Source organism: Triturus cristatus, chromosome 9, assembly GCF_964204655.1.
Source record: "Triturus cristatus chromosome 9, aTriCri1.1, whole genome shotgun sequence".
Lineage (NCBI taxonomy): Eukaryota > Metazoa > Chordata > Amphibia > Caudata > Salamandridae > Triturus > Triturus cristatus.
In genome coordinates this window covers 57,630,223-57,649,738 of record NC_140592.1, presented here as the reverse complement: position 1 = coordinate 57,649,738, position 19,516 = coordinate 57,630,223, and the positions used below count along the sequence as shown (strand labels likewise).

Sequence of the window (19,516 nt, the reverse complement as noted above, 5' to 3'; positions counted from 1 at the left end):
AGCAGCAAATCTTCTTTGGTCTCCATAGAAAACAGCGACGCGACCCGACACCAAAAGACAACCATGCACCCAGCTTCCTGGGTGAGGTAACTCGTGCACTCCGGTGCCCTAGTGTGTGTTGGCCCTCGAATTACTTACCTTGTAAGTGGCTTGCTTGTAGACTTCCTCGAAGTACCCTAAAACTTTAAAAATCAAACCGCGACTTGCTCCATTGTAATCAATAGGGAACCCGCGGCTGTGTTCACACACTGCATGCGTCACCCGTGGGTCTGTTACTTACCTGCTTTCACTGCAGTAGTAAAGCCCCAGCGATTCTACAGGCCCTAGGCCTTGTCATTCTGCAAGCCGACTTTCCTAAACCTCTTTTTTAGTATATGGTCTGGTACGCCCCTAGGGCCCCAGCCATATGTGTGCTGAACGTATTGTGAAACGTTGATATTTGAATGTGTTCCTGGCTTCTAATCTCATCAAGAGATTAGTAGAGTGTGTCTAGAAATAAATACATATATATTGGATATATATACCTGTGTGGTGTCCTTTCATTTGGTAATTCAAGAGATTATAAGGTAAAACAAGCTGCTTTACATTCTTCTGAGACTTAGCCTGAAGGCTGCTCTCCACAGCTACCACTAGGATAGCTTTCTTTAAAGGGTGGTCTTAAACCTATCTACCATAAGAGTCGAACTGGACTGGTGCAAGGTGGCCACTATAACTAGCGACCAGCATATGCCAGGCCAACTTCTCACATAAAGATTCTGTGTATTGAAAGCTTTCCAACTGTTCTAGAAGAAAACCAACTCCCCACCCTCCAGTAGACAGACACAGAATTCGGTATCCTACAGAAATCTCTATAGAGGGAAATCTAGGTCCATTCTAGATCATTCAATTAAAAGATAGGTAGATACATTGCACCAGCACAGGTTTCCCATCAATCAGCAAAGTTCTAAAGCCCGCCAGGCCTATTGTCCCCTGGACTGTTACTGGGCGACGCCAAATGGAAGTGGTCTCGCCAGGCCCCCCATACCGTCTAATATTTCCTGGGGCAGCCTTATTAACAGTTTCTGCCTCCGTTGACAATCCCTCCAGAACAACACACCCAGTAACACCAGTTTCGGAGGGTGGACGAAACTTACTTTTGGGGACAAGGGTTTATATTTCCTCAACAGACTTTGAGAGCAAGAGAGAGGAAAACAAAGTGAAATGAGGAGTAAGAGAAAGAGGAAAAACCAGTGACAATGGGAGAAAGTACTGATGAAAAAGAACTAGCAAAAGAGAGAACGAGAAGATGAGTGTCTGGTGGATTAAAGCGGCATAAGGTGGAATCAAGACTACTCAGCCTTGGTATTGATCAGCCCGCCCTTTGAAAGCACCGTCCGTGGGCTTCGGAGTAAAATCTTTGGCCCTGGTGCTATTTTTTCTTCTTCACAAATTAAGCACTTAATTGTCTGGAGCCCACCTCTGGCACTGCCAATTCCAGGGTTACCAAATACCAAGGCAGGCAGGTGAGGCTCGTGAGCTAATTGTGGGTTCTTTGGGGGGGGGCTTGACTCTTGAAAAATGCCAAGGTGTCTAGTCTTGATTTCACCTCATGCTTCTTCCTTCCATAACTGTACATCTTCGGTCTCATTTATCTCACACTTGGAGGCTCTTTTTCATCCCTGCTTCTCTCTTTGTCACTGTTTACCCAACAGTCTCTTCCCCCCTTTTTCTCCCTTCTCTGTCCTAATTTCTCAGGGTTCAATCTGGAATGTCCATTCATTCCTCACACCATGGTTAACTCCTGCAGTGCGGAATCACCACCCATGCATTCTGTAGTAATCCACACAGCTCCAATCTTGGTTCTTGAAGTCATTTATTTGGAGGTAAATTAAATACCAGCAACCTTCAGCAATCCCCAAAACTCCCTTTCTTGCAATCATCCAATTGAGCTACTGATCCCATGACTGAAATGACTTTATGTGGCTGGGAAAACTTGCTTTCACCTTTCTTCACAAAGCCAGATCTTTTTACCACTACCCAATCACCCTTATCAATGTCCAACTCTTTAACATGTTTCCGACTATCAAAGCTAATCTTATTACGCCACTGACAATCAGAAACCCTTGACCTCATCTCTTCTCTATCAACCCACACTTGATTCTTCTCTTGCAGCCACATCGGAGACTCCTTAGTACCAGACTCGCTTCCCTTCAAAGCTATAAAAGGAGAAACACCTGTCAGAGTGAGGTGTAATCCTGTGAGCCCACATCATTCTCCGTAACTCCTCTTTCCATGATAATCCATTTGCTAGGGAAAGCTGTATACATTCCATTTGAATATGATTTACCCTTTCAACAAGTCCATTGGCCTGTGGATGAAACAAAGCCACCTTATCGTGTCTGATTCCAAGAAATTGAGTTTTGGGTATTTGTGTAAAATATCCCATCCTAGTCGCCAAAATATGTAGTAATCCACACAGCTCCAATATGGGTTCTTGAAGTAATTTATTTGGAGGTAAATTAAATACCAGCAACCTTCAGCAATATCATTTCAAATTCTGGTCATTCTTGGAATCTTAGTTGTGATGCAGTTCCACCGCATCACAGTTACATCATAAGATTCCAGCCACTACCACACATTCGTGCACTCCTAATGTGGCCACAAGAGGTCAACATCAATGAGAACACAAATCAAGTCACTTTTGACACCATTAGTGATGACCACTAAATCAATTGATGCAAGTAGTTGCTCTGTTCTTGGGCCATTGGTCTGACGGCATCAGCACAATTTAATTTAAAATAACCCAATCCATAATTAGCAAGGCAGAAAAGTCCTCAAAGCTTTTCTGAGGCAAATGTAACTCGATCTAACATAAGCAAAGCAGTACGTTATTCCAGATGTTGAGACTCAGAAACCTGAGGGACTGCCATCCCTGTATAGTAGTTGTATGACACAACCGCGCTTTCCTGTCCCACACATTCCTTAACAATGCAGGAGGAACAAGGAGTGCGTCTGAACCACAAATTCCATTTACAACGCAAGTGGTTACAATGACCTGCCTTAGGAGGGTGCTGGACTTTGGAGTGTTTACACTGTGCAAAGGCTGGTGAAATTAATAAATTTGGTAACATATTTTCAAATGAGGGTCCAGCATCGAGCAATATAAATATGCCAAAATGTAAATCTTAACTACAGAGATGCAACTGTGCCGTCATTTGTAGTTCACATCTATTTCAACTATGCATGTTCTTATTTTTTGGTGTTCCGTTTTGCCTCTTCAGAATTTTGGAATTTGCAGTCCTCTAGGTTTGATCACTTTACAAAGAGAGAACACAATCGGTGCAATATCTTGTGTCAAGGCACATCACATGCAACAGGTATGCAAGACTCCCCCTGCTCCAAAACTATGCATCTAGAGCATGCCTGGAATAAGCAAAGAAATATAGAACTACAACGTCAGAAATTGACCAACATCTGAAGCACAACGACTAATCACAATTCCATATATATTGGTCTTTGCTGCTTCTATTGCACCAGGAAGAACATCCCTTCTCAAAATTGAGCCTGTTACATGAAGGCATTTGTGTAACACACATTCTCCCACTTGCATGGCCCTGTGCTTTATACAGTCAGGTCACTTCCCATGCTGTTCTGCGGTTAACATGGTACACCAAAGTCTGATTCAGTTGGAGATCATGCATTATGGTCATTGTGCACTGGTCATATCCTCGTTAGGTGGCTATGTCTTATTCATTGGGTTGCAGGATCATGGTTTTTACCGGCCTAGTCAATTGCTTATGCATCTTCTTGGTCGACAGGCCTGCCCATTCCCCAACAGACTGAGAAGTGGGTGGTGTTGCTTGGGGTCAAGTAGTCCGGTCCCATGATAATCAAATGCATGGAGCAAGTGGGCTTTTTTGGCTCCAGGTAGAGGTTCTGTTGGATGTTAATGTGGGGGTTTAATTAACCTGCGAATACAGCGTTGGCCAACTATAAGGCATATCTCTACAGTATCGATGAACGCATGGTGTTGTGTTTAATGTGGAATGGATGTTTGACCAATTGGTACCATGGATTCTGTAACATCCATTACTATTTGGTGCCAAACTTTGAGGCTTCTTGATTACTGATCGCAGGTCACACCCCTAGCCGCAGTGGCAGCAAAGAACTGTGTTGTCACCAAAAAAGAGTAATTCACAGTACGCCCGGTAATCCAGATGGTGACAAGTAACACAGATGCAACTTTTTAAGGGCAAGGATACTACCCACCACTGTCTAATTTAGGCAGTTTCAAGAGAAATCTGTTTGTGACATGAGGAGAAGTTACAAAACCTTTTCAAGACCCAGATTTGCTTACCCCCCCTTAGTGGAAAGAGGACTGTATTGAGCAGGGGTTCATGACCTAACCTCAACTTGTGCCCTTTAGGCAGACAATCTGCAATCAAACATGCCCGAACCAGAATATCACCCTGCACATGCAACTGAAACAGTTTGTAGGTTGCAGCCTCAACATTCTCATTTTAGGAAGGAAATAACATTTCTGGGAGACACAACAGTAGCATGATAACAAAAGACAAGCTATGCTGCGTCCATACACAGCTCAGAGAAGTAACTAACCTTTCATCACTTGTATTGATTAACTTCTCATATAGGCAATACAGATCCGCAGGGGGCTCCTATTTGGAAAATCACTTAATTTTTTAATAATATATAAAGTTAGCCCTGTAACTTGTTTCAAATATATTTGACATAACCACTCCTCCTGGAAACGGTGTACATAGGCTACAAAATGCAGTACGCACAAAGATATTATACAAGGGATAAATTACTGCTGCCGTACATTTTAAGGATATTGCAAGTCACAGAGGAGTACCATGACCACAGCGATGGAAGAGGGTGAAGACAAGGTTATGGAACTCCAAGGTGACTGTACCGCAAGGGGTAATTTATCCCTTATAATACATGGCCACACCATCTTTCCCACAAACCACTTACATCCTTGGTGTGCAGGGCTTTCATGTGACAGAGAGAGCACGTTCGCAAACATAAAGAATAAAAATAGATTGTCGAGTGCAAAATGAAACATTGAAAATAAGCTGTCAGATATCTGATGCAAAAAGATATTAGAATCAATTCAATGCAAGTCAGCTCGGAATGTGTAGAAACATTCTAACTATTCTCGAATTACACAAGGAGTGCAAGAAATAAACATGTTGCCATAAATATCTCCTTTCTCTTTGTGACATTACAGCTGTAAAAACAGAGTATAAGAAAGAAACGCCACGTTTCGGGTTCTTTCTTTAAACAGCTGCTTGAATTATGCCCCATGACCTGTCCTTCCCCAAGTCATTGTGACGTCAGAACTCAACTTTAATAAGTTATTACAGTTGAGTTCTGGCGTCATTTCTTTATAATCGTCAACAGGGTGCGTCAGAAGTCGCTGATTATAAAGAAATTAGAGCATGTTTTTTAATACAGGGATTGTAGAACCCAATGTATTATAGTGTAATTAAAAAAGGCATAGAGTCGTTATCGCTCTATTGTGATACGCTGGAAGGATTTATTAGGCACATATGTACCAAAAAGGTAGTTTTTAAGCAACAATGTACTAATTTTCATCCATGAAACTCCAGAAATTAAACCTCATGCAAGCTGCGAGTTCAAAGACAGGATTTGTGGTGTGAAAAGAAATAAACTTTGGGGTTTGTTATAAACAAAGAGAATTGATTAAATTGCAACCAACACACGAGCCCAAAAAAGTTTATTAAAAACAAAACGGTAAGCAAAAATATATATTCTTTCACGATTACGGTTTCAAATCTAAATCCATGGCTCAACAGCAAAGTGTTTCTATTGAATCAGAAGCATGAAGTAGGAGTTATTTTTAACAAAGAAGGAGACACGAAGAGAAGGGAAGGGTTTGTTTGGCCGGCGCGATCTCGCTCCCCAAAGCATACATTTAAATAAATTAATGTCAGGCCGGCATATACATTTTCTTGACTTAGAATGAGGACAACAGTATTCAACATTACTCAAAACTTCTAAGTAGCAACTGTTCAAACACTAAAATGGATTATTGGTAACAAAAATAATGGTTAGTTTCCCAGGCAATCTTATGGAGTCCAAAAGGAATGGCATAAAATCCAATGCTGCAAAGAGATGTGGGCCATGTAAAATCAACGTCTTCATAATGCCACTTGATCGCCTTTTTGTTGGGAGTGCCACTGAATACGTTGTGTTCCTTTAAGGGCACGCGCACAGCAGATGGGCATCTTTCAGTCGTGTGTTGGAGGTCCAATAGATCAACAGGCCTCGCACCCGAGTGGTGTCCACCTAGGTTTAACAGGTGATGTGCGCCTCGAAACAGCGACTACATTTTCAGTCTATTTATTTCATGTACTTTTCCTGCTGGTCAGCCAGGATTTTGGCTGAAGACTTTGCATCGAAGAACAGTTCGCTGATTTCTTCTACATGTTCCTTCTCGATACTGTCCTTCCCGTTAATCTTGGCCAGCAGGTTAGCCGGTGTCAGCAACTGTACAGAGTACCTACGTAGACAAGTAAAAAATTTACTCACGAAGCACCTAAGAAAATCCTTGAAGAAATTGTTATTTGTGCCTAGTGTGAGATCGTGTTAACTTACAGATTAAGGCAAAAAAACAACACAAATGAATGAACAATATTTGCACTAGTTTTACTAGTGTTATTACAATTTATTCCAAGTTTTGAACTCCCTCTTACAACAGACAAATCTAAATGAGGATCTTTGACCTCAATTCACTTTGGTAATCAACAAATTCAAAAAGTGCGCCTCTTTGATGAGCAGAAATATTTGACTCTTCATTTACAAAAACTGAAGGAAGGTGAAAGGGAGACGCTGAAGATGAAGGGTAACACTTACGAATTAACAAGCAGTGACAACGTAGCACATGCAAACAACACACAAAACGAACAGCAATCACCAGGAACTAACTCTAACCCGCACACGGGGCCCTCCTTGCGGGGAGGAGGGGGCGGGGGCTATTACAAGGCTGCAGCCTTCGTTCGTAAGCACACACCCTTCTATATCCTAACGGGACAACGGTTTTAGGAATGAAAGATGTCACTAGACCCTCCCTGGCTACATTCCATGAAGCCTGACTCTCAGGTATTGAATGTTACGTTCTACTGAGCAAGAGCAGACTGTGGTTTTACAGAATGAGAGATGAACCAGCAAGTGGGAGCAGATCACGTTCTCAAAAGTAAAATAGATAAAGTTACCGCTGTGGTGGCTGCTAGTTCTATGTAAAAAGTTTTCTAAGCACGAACTGCAACTCAAAAAGAGCATCCTGGCACTGGCTAAGAAGCAATACTGTAGACAGACACAGATAAACACACAGACACACAGTCTATCTCTTCGTAAAGCACAGTTTTCAAAGCCTTTCTAAATGAAAGGTGCAAAGGGCAAAAAATTCTATCCTTGGCTGCTACACAGTTGAAATCTCGACCTCCCATTTTAGGTATCTCAATCTTAGGGAGACTAAGCACTGGCCGAGTGGGGTAGGTAATTGGGTAGATGCCCTTTTACAAACAATTTAGTCTGAAGGGAAAGTGACCGTCTTCCGTGGACAGCATCCTGAACCAGGCACCGTTGTGGAGCTGCTGCTTTGGTATGGATTCAAAAGGTGAGGAATCTGCAGAAATAAGTAAACCGTAAATAAGACTGGCAGATGAAGAAAGCTCTTGCACATGGCGTCCATCCTTTCGGACTTCCTATCTTGTGGAGCACTAGCGAAAGTATTAGGATTTACCGTGCTAGGAAAGGTCTGTACCACAAGGCTCTCCGGAAGCCGATGCTTCGTCAGGAAGGATGGGTCTGTGGCACCAGCGCACTAGTGGAGCAGAACAAGGGTCGAACGAGCCTGCCACGATAGACTCAGCAAGGCCCTCAAGCAATGGTAGTCGGGGTTCAGACCATGGTGGACCAGGCTGCAGAATTTCCGTCAACAAGTTTGCTTTAGTCTTCACTGTAGGCTACTGTAATCAAAGACCACCGCAGCCTTTCGCATAACCACTGCAGAGCCTGCAAGGGTAAAACTAACAGTCCGGGGAGGTGTCTAAGCCACTAACATTCTGAAGGCCAAGCTGTAAGCCATCATCAGTGTAATGAGGGAGAAGCAAAATATCTGCCGTCTCATCGTCCTCTTTGTTGAGGGAAATCTGCACGAGCCCCTGAACCGCACTGGAATCAGCATCTTCTGAAGCACTGTATGAACAGCAAAGGAATGCTTCTGGAGCCGTGCCATAGTAATAGTGAAGTGTAATACGGTGAGAGCTCTGGCCGAAGTGTGCTTTGTCCTGCCACTGGAGCCAGAACCACATCTGGAGCCAAGGCCACATCAAAACTTGACCAACCCAGAGGTCAATCGAGGTAGAGGTGTTGAAACGCAGCCAACACAGGAGGAAGCACAGATGAGAACTAACAGGGCCAGTCGGCCTCGCAGGTCAAAGTCTCTGTGGAATCTGATGGATCCAAGGGGCTCCAAGGCATGCCAGACGGATCTGGAACCAGTCTGAGAAGCTGCAGCATGGACTCCTTTAAATCCACAATCTGCTGCAGAGTTGAAGATGGCCTGTGGAATTTGGGGTGCATTGGCGCCAGGGCTCATACTCAGATGACAAAGTCTGAGTCAGCTCTTTTGAGAGTGACTATGCAACTTCTCCGTGGAGCTGGAATATCAAGGAGGCGTCAAGTCTTGCTTACGGCCCTTATGCTTAGACTTGCCCGTTGACTTTTTCCTGGCTTTTTACGTTTGGTGACGTGGAGCATGGCTTCCCACTCTTTGATGGCCTTCAGATATATCTGCGAGCATTTGTCACAAGACTTGGGGTTGTGTTTGGTGCTGAGGCACCAAAGGCACATGCCATGTAGGTCCATGACCGATATCTGGTTCCAGTAAATGCAGCACAGCTTAAGCCACGTCGTTTTTATCAGGGGACTCCTTCACAGTGTTGTTTTGAAAAATCGAGGAAAATACAGCAAATGGGCAAAAAGTGGGATCGAAGCTCTGGATCCCCATAAAAGGTGCAGGAAAGCGGAACCAATGTCAATGCAGTGGTGGAGCCTTTATGCGGCTCTGTGTAATTAGGTCCCAAATGGGGATAGTCATGGAGGCCGATGGCGCCACTTGTCAGCACATGGGAGTAATTCAGAGTTTCCAGATCTAGTACGGTGCCTGGCGAGATCAAAAAGGTGCAGAATCTGTGGCTAGAATCCTCCATCAGAAACGGAAGTGCATCTATGATAGGCATTACATTTGCCTGTTATTGTGGTTAAATCTATTGCAGTCAATTATTCTGATTTTCTTTGTTTGTTAATAGAGTTCACTAGCTTCAGACCCATCTAGGACAGAACCACTGCTTTAGACCCCGAGACGAGCATTCCACTCTCACCACCTAACAAAGACAAACAAAAAAGGGGAGAAAGAAAGGTTTGAAGACAGTCTAGAAGCCTGAGAAAGTAGTTGCGGCTAGTTATGGGTCACGGCTTCATCTCATCGTGCACTTGAAGCCGTTCAAGAGCTCATCACAACCATCTCTTAAGAGGCAATCTGGAGGAAGGCATTTTCAAGACACACACTCCAGGAATGTTAGATCATTGTAACAGGATTCCACACACGTGCTCTCAATTAAGCCTCTATTCTCTCTGCTGCCAATTGATAGGTTATATTAAATTAAATGGCAAAATGCACTCAACCACATGCAGCTGCCTCTTGGCTAGGAACGTGCTACAGAATTACCATATACATCAATCTCTGCTGCACTTACCTCAACGTGGTCTTGGTGCCAATGTCACCAAGGTGGTTTAAGGCTTCTTCACTGATGTTAATGCTCTCAGTTTGTGCTCGGATTTTTATGATCTATAAGAAAAGAAAGGGAGTGTGAAAGAACAGATTTCATGCATAGATGTGGAATCAGTAGGAAGCTGCTATATTTTGCTTAGCTCTACACTACATTGTGCCACCTTCTCTGCTCCTTCTGAACAGCGTCTGCCAATTGCATATATAATATGAAATACATCTGCATCCAGGCAAAACCAAATGAATACTACCGCAGGAGGCCAAAACTTCTCGGTGTTTGTACAAAATAATACTATGACAAGACACCTCTTTCTTATGTAAGGTCCACATGTGTTCATTGATTGAGACGAAGGACAACCATCCCTACGGTCTTCATGACTGCACATCTATTAAGGTTTCTGCACTCAGGGTTAGAAAAGAGGGACCAGGCTGGTTTGAGTGAGCACAAATTCATCATTGTTCCAAGTCCTTGATCCGAGGAGTCAAAAGAAAATGAGTTAATTACCAGAAACTTCAGTTATCCACCGTGGAACTCCCACTTCGACGACGGGGAAGGATTCAAGAATGTGAATCTATGAAAGATCCAATATTGGATAACTGAAGTGATCCAGTAGACAAGCGTTCACCAGGAGAAAAAGTGAGAAACTTTAATGTGTTTTGAGCAGTCTTGTAAAAAAGCAGTTTGTTTTTGTGAATACTTAAAAAAAAGAAGGAAAAAGAAAAAGCATCGCCTTCTTTACTAGAATTCACTGAGCCATCAATGTAGCAAAGGGGCTACGGATAAGTGAGCTGAGCAGTTTATGTTGGCATCATAGTGACCACCAATATAGCAGTTTAAAGTCCAACATTTCAAACCAAGCCTTCTGCGCTTCCAAAGGCAGGAAATGGATCACCATTAAATTATGTAACATTAACAACTGTTATTTACAGCACTTCGAAATAGTGGAAGTGCTGTATAAACACAAAGTTATTTTTACCACACGTTGAACCCGTGATACAATTTTTTTTTTTACATCGGTCTCTATTTTCTACACTTAAGTTACCGAAAGGAGGGTAAAAACATCATCCAGCTTACTGAACGTAATATGTAATCTGCATCTACACACTGGATTTTTTTAATCCATGAGGAATTTTTTTTTTTGTACTGGAGGATTTTCTAGTGTGTAGGTCTGGGCTCCGTGTGGCAACCCAGAACTGAGAGCAGGTCAGACAGCCTGCAAGTGATTATAAAACACATAAGCACTGAAGACCTCCTATTATGAGCAGATCATCACTTAACAGGAAATCTCGTTTTTAAATCTGAAGAACAAAAGACTACCTTGACTATCCAGAAAACATTTAAAAAACTCCTACTTTCAATTTACTGAAAAGTTAAACTACCGCTATGTTGCTGTCAATCCTTTCCTCTGCAGACCGGTTGCTAACCCTTAAAAGGCAGCAGAATTCCATCATTTTAGAACAACCAGACTTCCCCAGGGAGACAATAGAGTGCGAGTTCAGATGGCCTTTAGAGCAGAAATCCAGTCTCCTGAGGTGGCCAGATGGACCTAGAGGACAGCAATGCTGCACGGAGACAGCCGGCATCACTCCACGGTTAATATAACTAAATAAAAAGCATCTAAGGTACTCAGCACGAACGCATCCAATATCTTGTTCCTTACCGGGGGGAGGCCTTTTAGGACCATCAGTGAAGATCCTACAAATGCTAAACAGTGACAAGTCATTATATATGAAATCACCGTAGGCAGTAAAGAAAACCTTGGATCATATGCCTGCGGTCATATGACTCAGCGACTATATGTTAAGAATAATCTTGGCATGAACAATAAACGCATACTACTGAGCACTTTGATAAATGGTGGTGCAGGGACACACCTCTGAGGGACCTAAGCCCAGCGCCAAGAGAGGACCTCAAGGCATTGCAGAGGAATACCAAACGTGGTTACAAGTCAAAAAGCCTCCCTGTTCCTCCATCTTTTCAGTTACATTTTGACAAATTGGCAGTTTCCAACAATGTAACTGTCAGGAAGACACGAGTGCATCTTATGTGGTCTACTTTCCCGGAATGTTTTCCACTGCAAGTCATTAAAAGGTGATATAACAACCAAAAGTATAGGAAGGGAAACAACTATGGAGAAGAACAGGAACAAAATGCCTTACCTCCAACACAATAACTTTTAATGGCAGGATCACTGAAAGACTGAAAAACTTAATAGACGTAAGCAGTTTGTTCGGAGACCCTTGTAGAGCAAGTGTTAGCAAAGCCAACATGTCTCGCCTTTGGGGCAGAATGGCTTTGGCAATGTTTTTCAGAGAAACAAAAAGCACAATGACACGGCCACTGTACCTGCAGGCATGCATCATGATGGGATGCAGGGTGGGTGTCAGGTAGACGGAGAAACACGAGAGTGAGAGCTAGAAAAAAGGAGTACCCTAAAAGTGAGCATTAGGGGATACAAGTGTCATTCAAAATATGGTTAAGAGGCTATGCTTGGTGGAGGGGGGGGGGCAGGAGGAAACACAAAAAGAAGGATGAACCCCATTGAATAAGAAGCAAACAACTGAGAGTGACAACGAAGCCAACCAATCGAAGCAGTCTGAGGCAGGGGTCAGGGGGGCGCTCTAAGCTCTTCTGGAAATAGCCTACAAAAAGTATTTGCCAAGAGCTAAAAATGACCTGGGGTTGTTACTGAACTACATTTGGGATTTCTAGGAAAGCCTGTCTGCCACTCTGCTCTGTTTAGGGCTAGATGGCTATACGTTCCGTTTAGAAAATGCAGGTTTGAAAAAGTTTAAAACAAAACCGTTGTACTATTTAAAACATTTTTCATTTGCAGTTTAGTTAAAAAGTACCTGTTACCTTAAAAAGTGAGGCAAGACGACAGTAAACTGCATTTTGAAGCAAGATTTTGCTGTCAAAGGTTTTGAGACTCTCCGCGTAAGTAGAGATGTTCAGTGCTTACGAATAGCAATGAAGGTCGAAGATGGAGAAGTAAAGAGGTTTTTATGGGGGGGGGGGGGAGGGGGTGTTGCTGACCTACACAACATTCCAATTTAAAATACCTTTAACTGCGCTTCAACTAGGGTAACTCCCTCACACGCCCAGCCATTGCTGCCACGGTCTTCAGTCTGGTGTTTTTCCCCTACAAATCATCAATTTCAGTTGTGTTAGTCTAATTGGTCCAAGATTCCAACACCCAGAATGCAGTGGGCTACCATGCCAAGGTCCAGTACTAGAAACAATACCTGTAATGACCTGGAGGGAGGCGGTCACCCTAGGTTCCAAAGACCAGGCAATCTGTAATCCCTCGTCTCACCAAGCTCCACATTACGAGGTAATAAACACACTGGTGAAGCAGAGTGTTTTTGAAACACAATGTGAGGTATAGAGCATAAGATGCATCAAAAGAGCTGGTTGGGGATGACCTGGGTTTAGAACAGGAGGCTTTTAAACCTTTGCCGGAACGGGGAGCATATGTGATTCATATGTTTAATGATTGAAAAAGGACTACAGAAAATCATCCAGTTTACAACATTTGATGAATAAAGACTTCACGCAAAACAGTGAAGTCCTAACATAACCATTGTTTATGTTAAGTTCAATCCTCACACTACCAATAATGCGTTTTGTTCGGTTCAACATGCGATCCATGAAATAGCTCAGTGGGTTAAAACACCCAATGCAGACATGTAGCAAACCCGTAAATCATCAGCCGGAATCTAGGCTCAGCCGGCCCAGTCTTTCATCCTTCTGCAGCCATTAATATGACCACAAAGACTGTTGAGTAACTAGAGCTCTGTTACAAGCTTTGCAAAGCGCCTAGGCAGGCAAAACAGTATTGTGTGCTATAAGGCTAATGCCATCATTTAAAATGAGCACTACAGTCACAAAAACATCTATGGATAAACAGTAAAACCATTGAACGCGAAGCATGCAATTGTACATGCCCACCCTAATTATTAAACACACTGACACAAAAAGATGTATAAGCTGTTCAATAATCTATTACAGAGAAACGCACAGATCTCAAAAAGCTCTGTTCTGGTTAGTGCAAGATGTTTCCCATTCTCTTGATAAGACTGAAAAAAAACCGAATCATAAGAGGTTTGTTTAGAAGGTGTTCAGACACTCAAGAGCCAAAGGGGATTCTGCTCAAATATGCATCCATTTTTATGCTTGTACAAGTTTGAAAATCTCTACAAAGTTATATTGCAAGATAGCGAGTATATCCTTCTGTTGCTGGTGTGATGCGATGTGGCACCGGGCTCCGCGCAGTCGCTGCAGCGCTGTGAGTGATAAGAGGTGCTCTGGTTAATGATGTGTGGTGTTGCGGTGCAGAGATAACTCTGCAGTAGGAAGCCTCATATAATACAGGTATTTTTCACTTTGACAGCTCGGTAAACAAGATAGCAAACAGAATGTGTCTGAAATAAGCCCTGAAAAGAGAGTGCGCCGGTGCAGCTTCTACAACGCATCTGTGCACTACCAACACTAACTAAAAAGTCCTGCAGGTTCTGAGAGTGCTCCATTTCTACACCGATTATGTGTAATTTATCGGCTATAATTCAGATTAAGTCACCAATATATATTTTCAAGGAGTAAAATTCGAAGCAAAGAGTCTACAGCTGTTTGATAACTCCAAGAGGGTACAGAGCATTTTGTGGATAACTAGTTGTGTTTAACATTTTTATCCTGTAAGGCAAGGAAAATGGAGGATTACAACTACCCAAGCCTGTTCTTTGGGAACAAAACAATGATGTCCAGGGTGGAAGAAGTGGAGTGGAGAAGTGTGGCTCAATGGTTAGAGCGGCAGACCTCGATGCAGAGCACTAATCCGGGACCAGGGTTCGATTCCCGTCGCGGCAGGGTCTCAGGCTATAAATTCCGAGGACCGGAAATTCTCGCCTCAGTGCCTATTCTAATCATGGGTCCCACGCTGCAACTCTGGGCAATAGCTTGCTTAATCTCCACAACGGCCCCAACAGCACTGGGATGCCTGGCCTCACCATGGGGGTGCCCAGGAGTGGACACCTCACATGGAAAGCCAGGAAGGGTTCCTTCAGCGGTATGAGTACAGCGCTGAGATACCCGTAGTGGTGATCGGCGCTATATAAATACCTATACATTACATTACATTACATGTCCACATCAATTATAAAGAGCAGTTAATCACCTGTGAGGGTATCTGGGGTCTTAAGTCCCCTTCTGAAATCCACCTGGGAGGCTGATGTTCGTAGGTTGTTCCAGGCCTTGGCGGTGAGGTAGGCGAAGGAGCGACCATTGCTGTACCTTCAGCGGATGCATGGGTGTGAGAGCAAGGGCTAGGGTGGGGAAGCGTTGATGTCTGGTACATCACATTAGTCCCCCTTCCCGTTGAATCAGCATTGGTGATGCTCTTGGTTCCCTGGCCAGCCTTCTTCTACAGTCTTTGGGCCAAGAGGGCCTTCCTTCCTTTCCTCACCATCACCATGAAAGAGCCACAACAGCTGCAGGCAGGGCCTTGGACACAAGTTTCTGGAAATGGCAATCAGTAGCTTCACAGCTTTCGTCCCAAGGCTCTTCCCTTGGGCAAACCTTTCTACACCTTTCATGAAGCACAGAATAAATGGTATCTATCCCCCCTCTGGTCCACAATTCTTGTTCCTCTTTAAAGCATGCTTGCTTTACCATACCATCAAAGATTTTTGTTCACCTATTTCGGCATGCCATCAAAACCACATCACACACCATTGATTTAACATCCATCGGATAAACCCTCCAGCCAATGAGGATCTTGATGCCTATGGAACGCCCGGTGTATTCAATAACGATTTTTAAGAGAGTGCTAATCTAGATTTACACAAACTTTTCAGCTGAAAAATTTGGCAGCCACGTAGCTAAGACAATGGAGAGAAATACCCAATGAAAACGCAATATATAAGGCAGATCTAATTGTACTTTTTTGACTAATTTCACCAGAGTCCAAGGCGGCTTGAGTTTTAAAAATGCTGCTGAAATCCTGTTGCAGTCCATCACCACCTACGGGTGCCTCATGTGTGCAACTCTGGACAAATATTAGAATGCAAAGACAAACTTCACCCCCTTCTGGTGTTTTTGGGCACACATCCTACTTTTAACCTTAATAGTATCTCTTTGAAACTCCCCATGCTTCAGTTTGTCTTTTCATAGGACCACAGATGTCCAGGCGTTGGACGTTACATGCAGATTCTACTTTTAGAGGCAGCTGTGAATGAATGAATACATTTATTTATTGTTTCAATTAATTAAAATTGTTACAAAAAAAGACTAGGCAGGATGTCACCATTCACGCACCCTCTTCAATCATGGATAAAACTTAATCATTTAATTTAACAAGTCTATTAATCACAATACACAACAGTAAGAGACAAATAAAGTCCACTTTTGGAGTGATAGTAAAACCTGCTAGGGAAGGGACAGTTGAGGCAAAAAGTGAGGGAATTCCAGTGTCCATCATGCCGAATAGGTGGAGTCAGAAAAAGCAAGATTGTGCCAACCTGGTTTAGGGATAGTTGAAAGGAAGTTTGGTTGAAAGAAATGATCGCTGTGGTGAATCATGGGACAGGCAGGGCTCAAGAAAACCTAGTGCATGATTAATAACCCTGAAAAGTGCATCAAAGAAGCCAAAGTAACCACTGCTGATAGGCTGATGTGAAAGAAGAATGAAAAGTATGTGATTTGCAAAAATACTGACTTCTTTAAAGGTAGAGAAAGCAGATTTCTGCATTAATCTTATTCACTCAAAGCAAGTATGTTCATGAGGGACTATCTTTTGGTGAGGGGGGGGTCCGGATCCAGCAGCTGATATCGGACTGCTGCACCAGTACTGGAGATAAAGGAGGGTCACCACATTCCTGGGAGACTAGCACTCCAAGGTTTCTGACTAAGAAGACAGGGTCTAAACACATCTGGTGGAAGGAGATTACCAGCAGGGGTAAGTGAATCCGGAAAATATATTATTTTCATTTTGCCTCAGTTGCGGACAAGAGATCCTAGAGTCATCCAGTGCCTTATGGTCGAGAGACTGAGTACGAGTGCAGAGAAAGAGAACAAGTTTTGTGCACCACTGAAATGAGGTGGTATAAAAGGTCAAAAGGAGTTACTCAGGAAGATGTACCAGACTTGGAGAGAAGATTGCCCAAGATGACTCTTGCTCGTGCTCACTGGATGAGGAGGAAAAGTCTGAGCAATGTTCCATAAAGCCAAAAATTCACGACTTGACTATGCAGAAGAAACAAAGGGACGCAAGTGATGCAGACGCAAGTGATGCAGACACTAGCAGTGGTATGGAGTACAACCTAATGGGTGAAAGTACCGAATGCAGCCAATAGATCAACAGAGGCAAATATGGGTGGTAAGGTGATGTCGTTTTCTGAAGAGATACAATTGGAGATATGAGAAAGCAATTTCTGTAACCAGAAGCTATTCAGAGAAAGGTCAATTTAGTGGTCTACAGAAAGGTGCTGGCAGAGTTAAATGCTGGACACTAAGAAAACAAGCATTGAAAATACAATAGGGCTCGCATTTGTTGGAGTTGGAGCTATTGGCATTATAAATGATAATTTTGTTACCTATGCAATAGATATGCCCTCCCCACCTTAATAAAATAAATAACTCGGTTGTGCTTTTTTTTACGTAGTAAACATGCAATGGTGCCGTAGCGCTGGGAGTGAAAATGGCAGTTTCGATTCCATGTTAAAACAAGCAGTGTTGAGAGGGTGTAGTACCACATGCTGTCACTAGGTGTCCCCTGGGACCTCTTTTGGCCACATATGGTACTGCACTCTGCAACATGACTAGGCAAAGGATATGGCACAGCAGTGAAATCTGCCAAATGGTGAGCTGGGGATCCTGGTTCGAGTTTGCGGTCAGGCTCAACATCCTGTGATAACTGGCCGATTGTTTAATTTCCCAGAGCCCATGGCTAGGTGCACTAGATAAATAAAAGCATTTGTAAAGTAAAAAAATAAATGAACAGTGGTGGCGGCCTGCCAACAGTGTTGTGGCAGGGATGAGGAGGAGGCACGGGGAGATTAAGGGATATAAAGCAACCAGAGGAGTGGTCAGGGAGGGATGAGGGGGAAGCACGAGAGAGATAAAGCGACGGCAAGAAAATGATGAGACAAAAGTTTTACTGCACAAGTAAACTCAACAGTTAACAAGCAATTAGGCAGGCCAGCTATAAAAAAAAGGGTTCACAGTATAAATAGCCTGTGCAGTAAGTACACATAGAAGAGGGCCAGTCCTCGTGGGAGGATACACAATTCCAAAAGGAGGGACTACAAAGTATATTCACCAATGAAAAGTCAGCATTTCAAAAGTACAGCAACAGGAACCAATGAAAAAGATGGGCATTTTGTAAGACCATATCCTAGGAAACAGCATGTCTCGAAGAGACAGCGCAAGCGCTGCCTAGGCGAGACCTAAAAAGGCAGCTGGATAAAGGGTCCTTAATTTGAAGGAGAGGAGTCTTGCATTTTGGTGGCAGTACCTTGGCAGACCACACATCCAGCAAGCCTTCAATGGCATGGAGTAAATATCAGGACAAATTAGCAGCATTGACACATCTTCATCCGACCTGTACTGCCACACAGGGTCCACAGCAAACTATGGGAAGATTTAACCCCTTGACGTACAAGTAGCACCTGTCACAGCTGGAGAGGTTCTTGCTTGGTAGCCTGCACTTGGGCAGTTTGAGAAGCGGCCCAGTGTTTGAACATGATTTAACAGACTTTGAATAAACTAATTTGAGAAGTCTTTCTTAGATTAAGATTGATGGCTATGAACAAATTTTCAGCAGCATTTTTTTAAAAACAGAAGTCTTTTTCTCTGTCCAAAAGAGCTAGGACGATTTGAAGTTCCTTATATATATATTTTCATTGGTATTTTCCCCAATCTCTTAGCTGCTTGGCTTCCAATGTTTTCATCTCAAAAGTTTGTAAAAATGAAATCTAGGCTAGCACTTACTTAAAATAGTTATTGAATATAGGTTGGGCATTCCATAGGCCGCATGGTCGTGGTTTGGTGGAGAGTTTTTCAGAGGGATGTCAAGTTGGTAGTGTGTGTTGGAGTTGTGTGGCCACTTGAGGTATATACTAGTCACTGGGGAGGGGTTGCAAAACGGGCAGTATGTAGGTTAGTTGTGGTTTGATGCATGGATTCCCAAGAAGCTGGTGAAACGGATGAGAAATATGCAAAGGTAAACAACACTGGAGTGTAAGAGATACCTTGGCAGATATTGTGATGGGCTGGGAGGTTTCATTTGGCAACCATAGCATGTAACAAGGACCACTCTAGAGCAGGGCATGTAACATGGTACATTTAGATGCTAGGATTCTCCATGTAAAGCATGATGGAGGAGTGTATCCTATTTTTAAAGGGTTACAAGCATTAGTCTTTAAAGTACAAGACTTTCTACGAAAAAAAGATTACCTCCTTTCGGGAATGCCGATTAAACAGCTAAGTATTTGGTATTCAATTGCTGTCATCCGGACATGCAGCTCAGAAGGTGTCTCTTAAGGCTTTTTTCAATTGCTTCAGAGTGGGGACAGTTTGATTTGGATACGAAGACATTTCCACATTCCGCTGTGTTTCCTGATACAGAACAATTTCAGCTCGGCTTCTCCTTGATTTAAGTAATCCGTACACGTATCAGTGTTTTGCTGCTTGAAGCTCTGCAT

The 19,516-nt window shown here is 43.1% G+C and overlaps 1 protein-coding gene across 1 annotated transcript in view; it reads right to left on the bottom strand.

The window, feature by feature from the left end:
• Positions 1-5,723: 5,723 nt before the first annotated feature.
• Positions 5,724-19,516, bottom strand: part of RUVBL1 (RuvB like AAA ATPase 1) — a 140,025-nt gene continuing 126,232 nt past the window's right edge. Inside the window, exons 10-11 of the mRNA XM_085624400.1 lie at positions 9,786-9,877; positions 5,724-6,526 (exon numbers count right to left, since the gene is read on the bottom strand). Coding sequence (XP_085480526.1) covers positions 6,367-6,526; positions 9,786-9,877 — 252 coding nt within the window. The 3' untranslated portion in view covers positions 5,724-6,366. The remainder of the gene's footprint in view (positions 6,527-9,785; positions 9,878-19,516) is intronic.